Genomic DNA, 15165 nt, shown 5'->3' on the forward strand with positions numbered 1-15165 from the left:
CATGCTAGAAATGTTTCATCTTGTTTGAGCATAAAAGATTGACTTGCGGGTTGTACACATTTATTTATTTACATTGTGGAATACTTGATCCATGTCCTCAAAAAGAAGTCTTCCATATTCCAAGAGTGTTCAGGTTGATACTTGGGCTGTCACTATTAAATGGTTTTGGAATTTATTATTGTATTGATTACACCATCGATTCATTGAATCATTGGATAAAATTTCATTTTACATTAAAGTTTACCAAACCGTTTTTCCGCTGACTCTTCATTAATTATTATATGGTATTGTTTATTGTTTTGAAGAAAATAAAATAAAATGCAGCAATCTACGAAGCGCTTTGAACCGGGTTCAGTGACTGGTTCACTCATGGTTTTCCAAAGTTAAAACAGATACTTGCAAGAGTCTTATTTTTGTTTCACCCCAAAAGATAATCAATCTGCTTTCGTGAATGGCTGTGGAAATCTGAGTAATTATTGATGACAGGCTGGAGTCAGGAGGACTTGGACAATTATAAGATAATTACTTGATAAATGATTACTTGATTGACAAATTGTTGGTTGATTAATTTTATAATTGCTCAGCTGTCGATTAGTTTTTTGGTTACGGTTTGATGTCCTGGTACCTTCCCTCCATTTCCCAAGTGTACTGCGCAGTAGATTGCAAGCCCCCCCCCCCCCCCCCCCCCCCACACACGTCGTACTTCGAGTTTTACCAGAGTCTTGTTTGCAAATTAATTTTTATTACTATTTAAAGAGTTTGTGTGCTTTTTCCACCTATGATATAAATTATACAGTTCAGTGCTGGTCATTTTTATTGCTCAAGATGAAGAACAATGTCTACCTGTTTTCAAATAAGAATATGGACAGTCATCGTTGCCATTTTTGACCAGCAGATGGCATTGTTGGTGTGTTGGATGATCGCAATGAACTGGAGTTGGGGTTGAAGTTGTAATGTTTTATAGTTGAGAGAACCTGTTTGAAACGCGCTTCCTGTAATATTATTTTAATGGTGGAGCCTCAATACTTTTTGTTCCGAACAGTGAATGTTATACTTTGTATTATCAGAAAACTCGCTAAAACATTCAGCATAATCTTGCACGGAAGGAGAAAAGCAGAGGGGGAGAATTAAGTCAAAGCAAAAACACCCTATTCTTTTAATCAGCCTCACATAAATTATACACCCCAACCGATTCACTGAAGCCCTCTTTTGTGAGTCAAACTTTCAGATGACCTGACCCTCATAAATGTAATTGTAAGCGTTACAATTCGTTTTGTCTATTCACAACGCTGCCAAAGACTGTCCTTTACAAAACAGCACTATGAGAAAGAGAATGAAAATATATATCACGCATGCGCATTTGAACAATCTGCCTTTATGCTTCCGTTTATGTGTGTGTGTGTGCGTGTTTTAAAAGTAGGGTGATGTATTATTAAAATATTTCACTTTCATTCCAAAACCAAACAAGGGAGAATTTGGTGGGCCAGTACGTAGATATACACATGCAAAGGATCAAAATCGAATGAAGAAGTAAATAGATGGTTAAAAAAGGGTCCGTTTGAGTACAGATATTTGTTTTTGTAGTTAATAATTTTGCGCTGCCTGCCAGATGTTAGGAGGAAAACAACGGATGTCAAAGCAGTCGTCCGTTTGCTGCATTCACAGTCCTCGTATATTTCATAATCTTAGGGTAATGGGGCATGTTGGAAGTCGCTTTGCGCATAAATGCTAACCTAGATATTCATTTACAGGTATGTATTCATAATAATATGTTTTATGTTGATTAAATAGTCTGGAAGTTGCAAAAATTGACCTTTGTCTGACATTGTTTCACAAGATAATTTACGTTTTTCCGATAGAAATTGAACGCATCGTCTATACTTTGCTTCCCTTGAAGATGAGACGGTTCAGGCAGTTGCAATCTGGGCGAACGAGAGACATGCCTGAAGATGTAAATGTCCGTGGGACTTTAACATGTAGAAATTAAGGAAATAACAGCGTACCATTGGCATTTTTGTCAAGAAACTACCGAGTCAAACTTTTACTCCTGGCAAAGGGTCGTCGGAACGCAAGAAACTAGCCAATTCGGTACGTGAGCCACATTCATCGCACGGAGCAAATCTTTTAACGTGACGCTCTATTTGCTGCAAGTAATTAGACAATTACGTCAAATGTAAAGAGCATTTGAAGCTGTAGTTAATATTGTTGATATGAATGGGTGCCTATTGATGTTGTTTTCGAACGTGACGGTCATAAACTAGCTTGTTGTAACGGTTTCAAGAGGACCTTTGAAAAACGCTTCCGTCCAAATGTTCTAAATGTCAGCGTATGTCTCGTTACTGTTTCCCAGCCACGAGCCTTCTTTGGCTCATTTATGCACAACGGTGCATAAATGACGTGCCCCTAAATGTGGAACTCTGGCATGCATGGCGTAAAGATTTATTCGTACTGTAGAACTGTGCCGAAATGCTTTTGCTTATGCTGCATATGCTTATGAGTGTGTGCGTGTTTATAATTTCACAATTTCAATGTTTGGGAGTCCTGTTTGGGGGCGTGAGTTTCAGTGAGATAAGAGATGTTTGCGTTTGAACTGGACACTTTCAGTTATGCGAACTTTGCTCAGTTGCTTCACTCTTTTTTGTGTGGGTGTGAGTAGCTTTTATGTTTAAGGTCTACTCCTGTGAGTATAGCTAAGGCGCTTGATCCCACAGAATCATTTGCCGTTTCCTCTTGCTCGCTTACCCCCCATGGTGCCCACATTTAGCCCAGCCAAAGCCAATTGTTCTTCTCTAATGAGTGCCCCAGTGTGATCCCGCAAGTTTCTTCTTTCAAAATGCAAGCTGAGCGAGGTCAATTGACCAGCTGCCGAAGAATAAAAGACCAAAATCAATCAGCTACTGGCAAAAAGTTCCAGCTTCTCCCTTTTTGACCCCACTTGACCTCGCAGACAATATCTCAAGATCATTTCAAGCGCAAATGTTTTCCCCAATACAATTAGCAGCCAGCATCCAGGTGGTCTAGAGAGGAAACTGCCCAAGTGTTTCTTGGACCTTAGCTCTGTCACATATCCCATTTTTGCAGAACTTTGGGAGGCTGCATCCGTGATGAAATTACCTGAGCTAATTTTGACATGCATCAGAATTTTCTTCACATATGTAGTGTTTTTTTTTAGTGTTTGGTTGAGGCTTGAAATTGCCCAAAGTTGCAGCTTTTGCCAGCTCGGGGTAGATTCACATGTTGAGAGTCAAAAGGGAAAATTTGAGACAAACATATGACAGCATTGTTTGTTTGAAAGTGGCAGAGCGTGTGCCAAAAGTGATTTAGCATTCCGGGCGCCATATGGAGGTCAAGTCTGTGTTTTTATATCGTTGCAGTCCTGCCAAATCCACTTGAAGGCACAAAGCAGCTGCAAGTCCCATAAATGCTCAAATGGGTAGCTGACGATTATCCGGCACCCTTGCCCTTTACCTGCAAACCATGTGAGGGACGTGGGGTCTGTTGACATGGCAATAACTGAGTAAAAGCTGCAACCTTATTGATTTTTTTTTAGTTTGTTTCACATGAAACAAAAACACCATACTCAATTGCACTTGCAGTACCTGGGCAGTCGTGTTCATGGTGCTCTGTGGGTGTTACTCGCTGACCGCGACGTCTGTTCAAAAATGCCTTGGAGTCAAATAAGTGGCTCATTTGTTGTGTCTGTGTGGGCAGCGCCTTTGTCGAAAGTGAGGATTGGATTGAGATGAAGAGAGAGGGTCAGGGTGTATTGTTTACCCCTGTGAATAGAAAGCCGTTCGTCTCTTGTGGCCTGTGTGCGAGGTGATAAACTGCAAGAGTAATGTGGGAAAGACGGTCTCGGCGGGCATTCTTCGCTGAGGAAGATGCGGTCAGAGGGAGGGTCCTGCAAGATATACATAGCGCCAGCGCTGAAATATTAAAAATAAATAAAGACATTTGCCCAATAGTCTCTTGCTTGCTGTGTCATCGGGTTGGATTCAATATTTGTTTTCCATATAAGCCGGGCCTGACCATTGGTGCCCCTTTTAGTCTGTCCCCACCATGTCTGACTGAAGATATCTGACAGGGCCATTTTGGGGCAGACGGCGAATGCAACTTGACACGATTAGCTCATGGCTGAGAGAGAAGGAGCTCTCCGAAGTATTTTTATCTTTTTCTCGCATCAGTTCGTTCTGTCTGACCAAACGTCAATATGGGGCCTATTATTGTTGCTCGAAAGAGTCATTAAGTGCCTACTTGCACTTCACTTTGCTCTGAGTTGGCAGCAGTCTTAGCATCATCCATTCGGTGCTGACTTGCTTCGCTTTGACGACTTTGCAATAAATATAAAAATATTTTACAGCTTGGGATAAAGCTCTGCTGTTTGTACTCAGGCATTTCTAACCCCGAGTTCAGGCAGTGAGGAAATTGTCGCTTTTCTACCCTGATTTTTTTTCTCACTAAAATAAAACTCAACCTGTCAGTTTGATTAGGTTAAATGATCTGCAATCAAATGTTTCTTTTGGGTCAATGCCTTTTAGTTCTCCGTGTACTTCCCTCCTCCTCTGTTACCCCCCACTGAAAACAGCAGAGAAGGGAGAAGTATCATTTTTGCCCCAGCTTCCTCTATAGACTGGCTAACTGGTTTCACTTCACCAACTATCCAGATGCCTCATTAAATGGTGAAAAATGTTCTGGGAGGTTTTTTTTTTTTTTTTGGTCATGGTTCACTGTCCATGCTCACCTGTGCGTGTTTTCTCATCCACCCCCTTGCACACTTTTGTTTTGCTTTCAAGAAAGGCATCCGAGCAATGGATTAGCGTGAAGCCCGGCAATTAGAGGAACAAGGAAGAAAGTGGTCCATCGGTGCTCTTTTGTTTAATAACCATCGGAATGGCCTGACTTGCATCTGTCTCCTATTAGGGAGAAAATTGCTGACTCCTTTGCTCTGCGGGTAATGCATCCATCAGCTGTGGGAACCAAGCGCTTTGCATTTGGGCAAATTGGCAGCTAGTTCGAGCACAGGTGGTCAATTTAGCATAAATATTGGACTGTATGGCCTCTCTTTTCTTTGGCCACGTCCTCTCCCTTTGGAAAACAAAAATATGGAATTGTGAGATGTCAGCTAATTAGCATTGTTTGATTCTGTCTTTACAGGATGTGGGATGCTCAGACTTTTTAATGGTCTAAATCACAGGTGGCCAACCCGTGGCTCGCGAGCCGCATGCGGCTCTTTGGCTGGTTCAATGCGGCTCCCGGGCTTTAACATGACGAGCGTCAAAAACACCTTGGCAGTGGCACTGCCATTCAAACAAAGGCGCTAAATACACGTAACGCACTACATCGGCCTATCATCAATCCAGTTACTTGATTGACAATAGAGGGCAACCAATCAGATGACTGAAACACCACTCAGGCGCAAACAACGGCGCTAAACGCTAAGCTAGTCAGCGAATTACCTCTGTTTTTCAGGCAGCGGTGCCGAATACGTCGATCGCAATCGACCGGGAGCCAGCGGAATGGTCCCAAGTCGACCGCAAGGGGTGGGAGGAGGAAATGTGTGTGTGTGTGTGAGAGCGCTAGGACGTGATGCCCATGTGTAAGATGTGGCTCTTTGCAGTAACACATTAAAAAAAAATGGCTCTTAGTCTCTGACTGGTTGGCCACCCCTGGCCTAAACTATTTCAAGCGCCATTTTTCATCAGCTGGATTTCTTCTCGTCAGACAACATTTATCACTCTTAGATAAGGCATGATGGGAAAACCTTTTTTTTTTTTTTTTTAAACCCAGGCGGTCCGTTTTATTTTTCAGATGTTCCCCACCCACCTGGCACCTTTCGTTGACCATAGAAAGATTAGCATCGTTTTAGTCTGGACATGGGCAAGTGGGGTTGAGATCAGAGGTCATTGTCGGTGGGATTATTAGGATTTCATGACTTGGCTAAGACAAGTTCAAAGCCTACACCCAAAACATGAGCACCACTTGAGCAAATTACACACAAGGTACACGTACTTCAAACTCAATTGGCCCAAGTTGGAACCAAGGCTATATGGATAGTCCTCATTTGTAAAGGCGGCATCTCTTGAGCACTGAGTGGCCAGCTCTGTGACATTCCTCTTTGCATTCCTGCACATCTTAATTGGCACGCCTCCTGGCAATGGGCGCACTTTAGCCTCGGCTGGCTAGGCTGTCAGATCGGCACAGTGGCCAGCGAAAGCAAATGGAACAATGCAATCCTAATCCCCGAATAATTTCTGCTCCTCTGATCTTGCTGGCCCAAGAATGTAATGTTTTGAAGGCCTCGGGCTGACTACGAATCACAAATGAATAAGTTCTCCTGCACAGTGATCCATGTTAATGTACGGCAAGAAACCAGAGAAGAACTGGCTGTCGATTTGCTGTGAGTGGGGGGCACCTCATTTTAGCATGAGCGATTGGAAAAATGCATGACACCATAGAGTGGAGCTTTTGATCTCAGTTGAGCCTTTTGGAAAAAAGAAAGAAAGCAAAGGAAATGATGTACATAAAATGAACTTCTTTAATATATTTCTGCACACTGGGCTAGTTCCCAAATGACTTTTAGCCAGGGGTGCACAAAAGAGGTGTGTTGATGCACACGTGCGCAGCAAATATTAAATTAAAAGGGCACCAAATGTATGTGAATTGCTGCACATTTGCCTACCAATGAATTTTACGAACAAGCTATGAGCCCATCTAGATTTTCTTGGATTAATTAATTCGCATGAGTGACAGCGACGGTATCTGACGACGAGTGGGTGGGCTCCTCGGTCGTCTCTGTCTCACTGCATATCGTCCACGCCGGTCCGTCAAAATGTCTCTTTAACGTGAAACTAGTCGGCGAAAATGATGGCGAACGCTGCCCTAGAGAAGAACTGTCCCAAAACAGCTGATCATGCCGTCCCATACCGTAAATCTTGCAGTTCATCCAATGAGGTGAGAGGGTGGAGCTAAAAAAAAAAAGTTACAACCTCAGCTGCTCCTTTGAGAACCACAGCAAAACTATGCACTCCCCATAGCCAGATAAAAATACATTTATAGGTATTGTAATGGCAGACTTTATCTTTGTTTATAATATAATAAGAATGTTGTCGAATTTATATTTGGCTCCGATCAGGATGAAATGCTTCTCCTGTGGTCAATGCTCTCGAGAGTCCGTTCTCCCCACTGGCTGCACTGCTCTTTCTCTCTCGAATTAGTCTGAGCTCATATCACAGTCTCCACCCTGCATACCTCGACCCAGGCTACACTATACATTGCAAAGTTGGTTGGCATGAGCAAACCCACAGCATGGAGGAGGCGGAATGACAAGAATTTCCTTTTTTACTTCCAGTAAGGTCCAGTAACCCTTTGGCCTCACTCCGCTATGCCTGCTGATGCCTGATTAAAATGAAACGAAAGAAAAGAAAATCCACGAGACTTGTTTATCTGCAGTACTAAAGGAAAATACCAGCAAGGATCACCATTTCTCTGATTTACAGTATATGCTGTAAGTCTAGACATGACGTATGGTCGGTCTTTTTTTTTTTTGACTCTCTGTTTTCTTTTTCAGCTCCAAAGGCCTGAGTGCCATGCCTGAGGGGTCCCATTCTGTTTTCCACCAGGACCCAATGGGGGAAGGTGAGCCCAAGGCCGCTTTACTTTATTTTATTTTATTTTTTTTAATGAGCCGTGCACGCTTCATCTGATCATACAGTCTTACAGTACAACCAAAGCTTTTAATTTGTCGCTCTAAGTCCCTCCTGTGCGTAGGAGAGCGAACCAAAAAGGACAAAGACCGAGAGTGGAACAATTAGACAAAAGTAATGGCTTGGCTAGGCATTGAGCAGTCCTCCTACGGTCTTGTTTGGCTCAGAGCGTCTTTGTGTGTTTGTGGAGCTCTGCCAACCTCCGCCAGACCGCTGCGTGCTCGCACACATCAAAGCAGAATGTGTCAAAGACGCAGACCGCTAAGATAGTTTGTCCGTCCTGCGGTGATGACTTAGCATGCACGGGGGGAAAAAAGAAGGTGTGGGGGGCGGGATCAAATGTCATTATTTTAGTGTTGATTATCTTTAGTCGCAGAGCCACGGCTTTGACACAGAGGCTCTTTGTATCTGTTAGCCTGTTCTGTCCCCGCCTCCCCTTCACTCTACATTTGGCGCTGGGTTTCCTCTCTGGCTGAAGAGTACAAATGTGTCAACGGTTCCCTTTTTTTCATCCAATTTAGTACTCCTTTTTCTTTCAAAGTCCAGACCGTGCACTGATCGTATTGTACACGCACACGCAGGTTGTTCACATTTATTTTGACCCAGTTGGGAGTAGTGTTAGGGTAACTTAACTTCCTTATTATTGATGGCTGGGTGGATGTTCAGGAACAAATGGGGAAACAAGGAATTCTGGCAATTTGTGTAATTGATTGATTTATTGCCAGTGAAACTCCTCTACAACGAAATCATGTTTGCAGCAAGAAATGTTTCACAACTGGGGGCTTTTCACCGTAGCAAATTTTATCTCTGATGTAAACACACACACAAAATGTATGTGTGTTCTCTTTATTTTTGTTCCAATACGTAATGCATAAATATGAGCATATACTTATTTGACACTTTATATAGCCAGTGTAGACAGAAAAAAATGGGAAAGAAATTTACGATCAGTATTCACTTTCACTTACATCAATTTCTTGCATAATGTCTTCGACTTTGCTTCCTCCATCATTCATTTTTATTACTTTTATCCTGTCTTCAAGCGTGAATGATTTTCTTTTCCGAACTCCTTGATCTGCAAAGGTCTGTTTCGTAGCCATTTTAGCAATGCAACGCGGGAATGGCTTTTGGAGCAGAAAAGTGGGATTGGCTTTCATGCATGAAAATGTTTTCACACTAGGGGGTATTTTCGCCTATGTAGTTTTCGTTGTAGAGGAGTTTCGCTGTATTTCACTTGCTGAGCAAATGTTGGACACAGGAAATGCACACGGCCGAACTCGAATTTGGTGTGTGTGGTCAAGGCAAACATTGCGATGGCCATCTAATGCAGTTGCTCTGCAGGGTCAAAGGTTTATGAACTCAGTCAGCTGTGTTCATGTCCTTTTTCTTCCACAACCAGCGCACGTTAAATCCTGTGTGAGTTTTAGCGAGGAAAAAAGGGCCTATGGGCAAGTACTTTCATTCTTCAAGTGGCGGATGCTCCCTCCTTTTTGATTGAATAATTTGTTGCTTCAATAGATTATTTTTCCAGAGCGGCTAGATGACAGCCCTCAGAGTTTCCGCCTCGGCGCAACTTTGCACACCGGGATGGAATATCCCGCCCACCGTATCATATGGCGTTAAAAGGTTCATGTACATCTCAGCTGTCAGTTTGATGGTTGACGCTCGGACAGGCATCGGCAGACCTGCGGCAGCGCTCTCAAAGATAAGGACTCCCGCTCATCGACTTAACCCCTGGCAGGAATGTAGCTGTGTTTGCAGAATGTACAGCTTTAAATGGGGGGGGGGGGGGGGGGGGATCATCACCATTCTTTGCAGCTTTTCCAGCCGAGTGGGTATCGGGACGTGGACATAGATAGATGATTGCAGCAACATTTTTTGGGGGTCTTTTTAATGTAAGTCCCGGAGAGGAACTCTTTAGCCACTTCATTGCTTTTCGTGTTAGACCACACAATAATATTTGATTAAAAACTTACACTAGTCAACGTGCACCCAACTCATTCAGCCAGTATTATTCTTACACGATATTCCCTGCGGTTTCCGCTCCAACCTCACTGTATTGTCTCCGGCTCTCGGGACTCTCCTCCAAAGTATTTATTTCATTGTAAATCATTTTACTGCGCCCCCCCACAGTAGCTTCCCAACAAAAGATGTCTTCCACTGGATTGCGCGCATTAGTCACAGGCCCTCTGTTCCGTTCTCCACAGAAACTCAATGAAATCGGCGTCTTTATGAGCTTCCTCCATATCACTTGGCCGTCGGTTGATGCATACGTTTAAATGAAGCTTATTAGTTCAACGCTAACTGCAACCTGCTATCACAAGCCAATTGTTTTCTGAAAAGAAACTCCGAAAACTCTAAACGGGGTCTTTTTGGAGCTGTTTTTGCCTCTTGTGATTTATTTCGTTACTTCCTCCTCCAAGCAAAAGAACAATTTGGTGACAGAAGGGAAAACCCACGCTTGATTGCTAATTATTGTATATACTGTATATATCTATATTTATATATATTTTAACTGATCCTTTGAAATTGGCCACTTAAAGCAGTCTTGAAATTCAGTTTTATTCACAGTAGAACAAGTTTACAAATTGCTTCAATATGTGCCACGTGATATCCGCCCCCCCCTCCTTTTTTTTTTTTTTTTAACCTACTGACACGAGGAAGCGAGGGAAGAATTTACCACTACCTGACATGATTGTCCTGCTTTAACTGAGGTCAACGTACTGATAAAAGATACGCGTCACTGAAGTTGCATTCCTCATTGGCGTGCTCTGGAGTGTAATCACTTTTACGGATGCCCAAACCGCTGAATAAACCACATCACACATTTTACAACCCCGCGCGTGATTAACGACTTCGCAAGAAGTCAATGAATTTCTGCCTCCACGCTTAGCACAGCTGTCCGGCCACCAACCCGTGCGGACTTTGGAGAGGCACGAACACGACAGCAGCGTGGTTGTAGATCATCGAACTGGCGTTAACGTTTACAGTGGACTCGCGCCACCATCGAGGCCAGATGTGGAAGGAAACGTGAGTGTTGACTAGATTGAAGGCCGGCTGAGTGCGCGAATGCCTGAAGCGTTCTTGTTGGTGGGGGGGGGGGGGGTGAGATGTCGATGAGGGGGAATCGTCACATGCCTATACACTGAGGTCACTTGGCACGGCCGGATCCTTTCAGAGCTGGGGCCGGCCACACGGGAGGTTTACAGGATTAAATGTGAACCCCCCCGACAATTTAAATTGTGCTAGTAAGACTGACTAATCTGCCTTTCCAAAAATGTTTGCCCTTAATCAAGACTCCTAAATTGTTTCTAGTAATAGAATTCATGTAAGAATATGAACTGATGGAATGTCATTTCTCCGTTTCGCCAATCTATGCATCTTTAACAAAAGGCGTTCTCAAAAATGTCCGGCTATTTTACCTGAATGAAGTAAGTAAGTAAATGAAGTGAGACTAGAAAGAGTGAAGATGATTTCACTTGTAAAACACCAAAATCCCCCCAAAAGGTTCTCAGCTCACCATTTTGACCTTGAGTGTCAGTGTGGAATGCACTTTGTGCGTGCGTCTACTCTGCTGTCGACCGCCATTTATTTACTCGCCTTCAGGCTAATTATTAACATTAAAGTCTACTTGTGGGGCAAATGCTGGGTAGAATTACAACAAAACCTTAAACCTTTGCTGTATACAGTAGATCGAGCACAAACCGCAAAAAGCGACCTCAATTCCTCCCTCCGCTCGGCTTTAGTAAACGAGTCTAGGCCTTGTGTAATTCCCGGCATTTTGGCTCACGCTGTTTGATAATGGCTTGCGAAGAGCTCAGGGTCTTACCATGCGGGGTAGCCATTCACAGTCCCAGGTGGGAAGGAGCTTTTTCCCATGGGGTGGGGGTGGGGGGGGTGGGGTCAGGATCATAACAGGAAATCTTTTTTATTGGATCTGGGGGCATTGAAGAAGGAAAGCCAGTGGCAAGGAAGCGCTTAATTATATTGTCACGTGAAAGGTAATGAAGTTTGGATCCAGGGAGGATGAGGGAGAGGGGTGGGGGGCTGTCTAGTGGATTAGAATGTCAAATTAGCCGGAAATGTTCACTTGTTTGCGAAGGAACTCAGAAACTTACGGTAGATACCAGCCTGAAAGCAGTTGAAAAGTCCACAGGTGACAATCTGCTAATGCTAGTGATTATTTCTTTACAAGCCGAGAAACAGATGGACTGACTAAGAATGTTCTTCGAACTTTTTTTAGGGGGGTTGTGGGGCAGGGCAAAGAGGTGAAAAAAAACACAAGTTGGAATTATTTGGGGGGGTGCGGGGGGAGACCTGTCTCAGGAAACAAGATTTGCCAGAGCCAAGAATATATCAAGGAACCAGATGATAAAACAATCATCTCACCAGACCTTCTTGTCCAGGCTAATCCAACCTGAGTTCATTTTCCCTCTTGGTGCAGGTCGAGTGTGAACACAGTCATCAAAATCTGGATGGACCCACAACAAACAATTGAAGAAAATGTCAAACTTAAATACAGATACTGTATGTGAAGAATCTACTAAAGTACAATCACAAAGTTTTTGTTGCTTCCCACCACTGCTCACGGCCGAGGCCCTTTCAAAATCCTTTAACCCGTCAAGCTGATGTCGCCGAACATCTTGTCATTTCATAGCCCTTTGTCACATTAGCCGTATGATTTTATGCACTATGTCCACCTTTGGTGGTGAACGGGACAGGCTATTTTAAACCTCGGCTCCATTGTTACGCCTCTGATGTACCAAATTACAGCAGCACACGCTACATATCATATTAAAATAACACAGAGATAAAACCATTTTTGTTTCACCGTTTGTTGTTTTTGCTTTCAACATACACTAATGTGTATAAAATGTGATGAGTACAAAGTACAAGGTGCAGCAAAATGTGAATCACTTTCAATCATCGATTGGAACATGACTCAGTATTCATAAAGCAGTTTATGGTGTGTTCTTGTCAGAGCAAGTGAGCACCCCCCCCCCCCCGCCTCCCTCCTTCCCCAGTGTTTGTTAAAATGCTCAACACAGACGCAAATAACAGACATGCCACTCTCGGGGGGTGAAAAAACTTGGAAGTAGTTGCTCTGCTCTCCCCCAGTTTGTCGATGACAGGATTGTGCATTCTTGTCCTGTCCGCTCAGGAGAAGTATTTGCATTCCGTGTTTTGGAAAAGCACCCAATTTTCTAAGAAAACATTTGGATCAAGTGGGGTAATTGTGGAAATACCCAAAGAGTTTTTGACGCATAAAAGTCAAGGTTGGGAAATGACTTTTTCATTCTCACTTATCAGTCCTGCTATTAACCCTTTGATGCACCCTGTAACCTGATAACATGATTATCTGTCCACTGTTGTAACCGCTGTGTCTGAAAGGCGTAAATTTAACCCTCGTAGTTCACCGCTTGCGATAAATGTAAAATGATGTCTTTGAATCAAAGGCAAAGGCATTCAGAAAAACACGAGAGAGCTGAAACTTATGGAGGGGTTCTAAAATGGCCTAAATTTCATGACGTCACCGGCTGATAATTCTCAGACATTGCAGCAATAATAAAAAAACGTTTTGATACCTTAATCTTCACAATTTACATATTTTGCACCATAGAGACCCATTATAATTCATATTTTTGAATGCATCGTAAACCTAATGTGTAAGTTAAGTTAAGTTAAGAAAACCTTTATTAGTCTCGCAATGGAGAAATTCCAGATACAGCATACATGCATTTCACGCGATTTTTACGTCAATCGCTTTGTTTTCGCTTGGACAGACGTAAGCATGCCACATTGTTGGGTTGAGGTCATTCCAATTGTGCAACTTTTAGGTGGCGCCAGAGGATCGCAAATGAGTTTGCCTTTTTGCAGGAGGCTTCAAACCAATGCATTTTACATGAACACGTCCGGTCGGGATTGTTAGTAGGGCTTGTTTGGGACCTCCAGACACAATTTTTTTTTCCCTTTTGCAAAAAATAAAGAATAAAAAATCCCAAAGAACTAATAAAAACTATACATGTATGGATAGCACAGATGCCTCTGAACATTTTGAGTGTTTGGAAAAAAAAAATGTTTTTATAACACAAAATACATCATTACAAAAATTGTAAAATGCGTAACCTTAAGGCCTTTTTAATTTGGAGCACACAACGGTTAAGTCTGATGATGGCGTGGCTGGCCAGATTTAATAAGCACATGGGCTTGAATACGTTGTCCCTTTTATTTTGTTTGTTTGTTTTTTTGCTTTGTCTGCCCTTTCTGTAACGTCATACAGCAGCAAGAACATGATACAGTCAACCACGGGGAGATTTTTTTTATTACGTAGTATAATTAGCATTGTCTACTGCCAGTGCTTCCAATTTACCCTGTGGAGCATGCATTATTTCTTGACTTGCATTCTCAACGCTTATGTAGTTCAACATTGGACACTGAATAGTCTTTATCATTCCGTTATGCTCTTAAGTGGCAGATGGCAGGCAATCATGCCCGCGTCAGAATTTGTATTGCGGTCCATGTTGACATTTGTTTGCATGCAAGACCTGTTCAGGAGATGAGTCATATCCTCACGAGATTTTGCAAGCTCTTCGGAGCATCCTAGCTGCATGCTGTGGCTTATCGTTTCCACGGGGCGTGTCGCAATCCATACCCGCAAATACTTGCTCGGATGCATGCCAGAACATTTCAAAGGACATTATGATTGGAATGAACATTCATGACTCATATCTTGAGGTTTCGATAGTAAACATAAAGGTTAGCATTGAGTTTGGGGTTTTTTTTTTCCTCTCACATACCGCTTTTTTGCCACCCTTTATAAAGGAATGTTCTCTAGTCCTACAGCCTTAAGGAGATGTGAATCATTTCTGTCATTCCAGTGACTGCGCCTTTTAGAAAAGTTAATTGCTAGGTTCTTCTCATTTCTGTAGTCTGTTCATCTCCGGAATCACCGCTATGACATCAGAGCCCGTCAACCATTTGCATTCGGGCTTGTCCGATGGTCGAAACTAGCCTGACGTTCACATAACAAACAGTAGACTGATTACTCATCAAGGTGCGTCGTGAGTAAATGGCCCATCTGCTTTCGGCTCGGGACCAGACTGAAGGATTCACCGGTTAGTGAACGACCTCATTTTTAATCATCATTCACGACAAGACAAAACAATGGTTTTGTTGTTAACCACAATTGAGAACCGCTGCCCGAGAGGACATTTTGAAAGGAAGCAACCTCAAGGGGCTCTTGTGAAATTACAGTAGTCCAAATAGTTAACCGTCTCTGGAGAGTCCTTTCTTTTGAAGAATGTGTTCATCCAATAACCAGAAAACGAAAACAATTTATTGTGCCTCTTTGAGCAGAAATTAATCATACAACAAAGACGGTTTGTTAAATTAGTCTCATGCAGTGTCAAAAGCCAAAAGAATCCAAATATGTAAAACACAAACAGAATTGCACAAACCCGTG

General features: G+C 42.8%; 1 protein-coding gene across 3 annotated transcripts in view; it reads left to right on the forward strand.

Annotated features, from left to right (window-relative positions):
- The first annotated feature begins 1900 nt into the window (after positions 1-1900).
- The window catches only part of LOC127614593 (pleckstrin homology domain-containing family G member 3), a 28778-nt gene continuing 15513 nt past the window's right edge, over positions 1901-15165 (forward strand). For all 3 annotated transcript variants that reach the window (XM_052085904.1, XM_052085905.1, XM_052085903.1), the window contains exons 1-2: positions 1901-2088; positions 7568-7635. In XM_052085904.1, coding sequence (XP_051941864.1) covers positions 7587-7635 — 49 coding nt within the window. In that variant the 5' untranslated portion in view covers positions 1901-2088; positions 7568-7586. The remainder of the gene's footprint in view (positions 2089-7567; positions 7636-15165) is intronic.

This window comes from Hippocampus zosterae, chromosome 14 (genome assembly GCF_025434085.1).
Source record: "Hippocampus zosterae strain Florida chromosome 14, ASM2543408v3, whole genome shotgun sequence".
In the NCBI taxonomy this organism is placed as follows: domain Eukaryota; kingdom Metazoa; phylum Chordata; class Actinopteri; order Syngnathiformes; family Syngnathidae; genus Hippocampus; species Hippocampus zosterae.